Source organism: Heteronotia binoei, chromosome 3, assembly GCF_032191835.1.
Source record: "Heteronotia binoei isolate CCM8104 ecotype False Entrance Well chromosome 3, APGP_CSIRO_Hbin_v1, whole genome shotgun sequence".
Taxonomy (NCBI): domain Eukaryota; kingdom Metazoa; phylum Chordata; class Lepidosauria; order Squamata; family Gekkonidae; genus Heteronotia; species Heteronotia binoei.
In genome coordinates, this window is record NC_083225.1 from 195,188,871 (window position 1) to 195,191,496 (window position 2,626).

At 50.1% G+C, this 2,626-nt stretch overlaps 1 protein-coding gene across 1 annotated transcript in view; it reads right to left on the bottom strand.

The window, feature by feature from the left end:
- Positions 1-696: 696 nt before the first annotated feature.
- The window catches only part of LOC132568872 (paired mesoderm homeobox protein 2A-like), a 24,943-nt gene continuing 23,013 nt past the window's right edge, over positions 697-2,626 (bottom strand). The window contains exon 3 of the mRNA XM_060235058.1: positions 697-846. Coding sequence (XP_060091041.1) covers positions 697-846 — 150 coding nt within the window. The remainder of the gene's footprint in view (positions 847-2,626) is intronic.

Here is a 2,626-nt window from a genome sequence, read left to right on the forward strand (position 1 = left end):
CACTGAGCCACAGACCCATTCATGGCTGTCCAGGGTCTCAAGTTGAGGTTTTTCACACCTTCTTGCCTGGACCCTTTTTAATTGGAGATGCCGGGGACTGAACCTGGGACCTTCTGCTTACCAAGAAGATGCTCTACCACTGAGCCATAGACCCATTCATGGCTCTCCAGGGTCTCAAGCTGAGGTTTTTCATGCCTATTTGCCTGGACCCTTTTTAGCTGGAGATGCTGGGGATTGAACCTGGGACCTTCTCTTCCCAAGCAGATGCTCTGCCACTGAGCCACAGCCCCATTCATGCTCTCCAGGGTCTCCATTTGGGGTTCTTCATACCTATTTGCCTGGACCCTTTTTAACTGGAGATGCCGGGGACTTTCTGCTTACCAAGCAGATGCTCTACCACTGAGCCACTGTCCCTCCCCTTGAAATTAACAACTCTTGTTAGAGGCCTCTAATATAGAACGGGACTCAGATTTTCCTAAAATTAATTCTTTAGCAGGGATTAGTGTATAAGACAAGAGTGTTTGATTACAAGAGCTGGGTAAAAGTTCATCTGAATTCTAACCGCATAACCTTTTATAACTGTATTCTGAAATTGTACTAATGTTATCTAATTGTTTTGCCTTTCTACGCATGTATTTCCCTCCCCTCTTCTGTCCGGAGAAGAAACCTAAGTGTAATAAAGGTTATCTAAGTAGCCTAGAAAACTATTCGTTCGTCTGTGCCAGTTCCTAAGGACTGCAGGTTGTTTGGGTTACTGAGGGCACAAAAAAGTAAATCCCTTCTCAACGGGTCAGAGAAGACAAGGCCGATCTTGGGAGAACGAGGGTCTGACTCAGGAGAAAACGGCTGCGTGACGCGAAGCACGAAAAATGTGTTAAGAAACCCAGAGACTCGTTAATAAGTTAACAGACTGGAAGAAACCTGTTGTGAATCTGCTTGGGGATTCTCTGGGTTTGGGCAAAACTGAAGTTAACCGCATCGCCCTTGTTTGCAAATGCAGATGCACAATCAATAAGCTAATCCAGGAGCGTCAAACTCATTTGTTATGAGGGTCGGATCTGACATAAATAAGACCTTTTCGGGCCGGGCCGTTTGTGTCATAAAATGTAGTGCCAGGTAGTAGAGATATAAACTTTATACAGGACACAGACAAACACAATTAAAGAGCCAGTTTGGTGTAGTGGTTAAGTGTGCGGAATCTTATTTGGGAGAACCGGGTTTGATTCCCCACTCCTCCACCGGCAGCTGCTGGAATGGCCTTGGGTCAGCCAGAGCTCTCTTATCTGGGAAAATGGGGTTTGATTCCCCACTCCTCCACTTGCAGCTGCTGGAATGGCCGTGGGTCAGCCAGAGCTCTCTTATCTGGGAGAATGGGGTTTGATTCCCCACTCTTCCACTTGCATCTGCTGGAATGGCCTTGGGTCAGTCAGAGCTCTCTTATCCGGGAGAACCGGGTTTGATTCCCCACTCCTCCACTTGCAGCTACTGGAATGGCCTAGGGTCAGTCAGAGCTCTCTTATCCGGGAGAACTGGGTTTGATTCCCCACTCCTCCACTTGCAGCTACTGGAATGGCCTAGGGTCAGCCAGAGCTCTCTTATCTGGGAGAATGGGGTTTGATTCCCCACTCCTCCACTTGCAACTGCTGGAATGGCCTTGGGTCAGCCAGAGCTCTCTTCTCTGGGAGAACCAGGTTTCATTCCCCACTTCTCCACTTGTATCTACTGGAATGGCCTTGGGTCAGCAAGAGCTCTCTTATCTGGGAGAACAGGGTTTGATTCCCCACTTCTCCACTTGCATCTGCTGGAATGGCCTTGGGTCAGCCATAGCTCTGACAGAGGTTGTCCTTGAAAGGGCAGCTGCTGTGAGAGCCTTCTCAGCCCCACCCACCTCACAGGGTGTCTGTTGTGGGGGAGGAAGGGAAAGGAGATTGTAGACCGCTCTGAGCCTCTGCCCTTGAAAGGGCAGCTGCTGGGAGAGCTCTCTCAGCCCCACCCACCTCACAGGGTGTCTGTTTTTTTTGGGGGGGGGGGGGGGTAAAGGAGATTTTGAGCCGCTCTGAGACTCTTCGGAGTGGAGGGCAGGATATAAATCCAATATCATCTTCATCTTCTTCTTCTTTGTGTGATCAAGGGAACTGGGCAAAGGAAGCTCTGGCTCTTTCCCTTCCTCCTCAGGGGATGAGGAGAGGGTGGAGCCTCAGCCAGTAGAAGGAAAAGAGGCAGCCCGGCTAAGCAAGCTCTCCCTCCTCCCCCACCTCACAGGGTGTCTGTTGTGGGGGAGGAAGATAAAGGAGATTGTGAGCTGCTCTGAGACTCTTGAGTGGAGGGCGGAATATAAATCCAATGTCGTCTTCTTCTTCCCCAAGATAGGAGCCTCAGCCAATTGAGAAAAAAAGAGGCTTTGCTCTGTAGCTTCTGTGCGACTGAGCAAGCCTGGCAAAGCAAGCTGTGATGCAGAAGGAAGCAAGAGAGTGGGAGAAGAAAGCAGGCATACTCGTGGGCCTGATAGGAACCCTCCGTGGGCCTGATCCAGCCCTCAGGCCACATGTTTGACACCCCTACACTGGAGCCCTGATCTAATCAGATCTCAGAAGCTCAGCAGGACTGACCCTGGCAAGAACTTGGA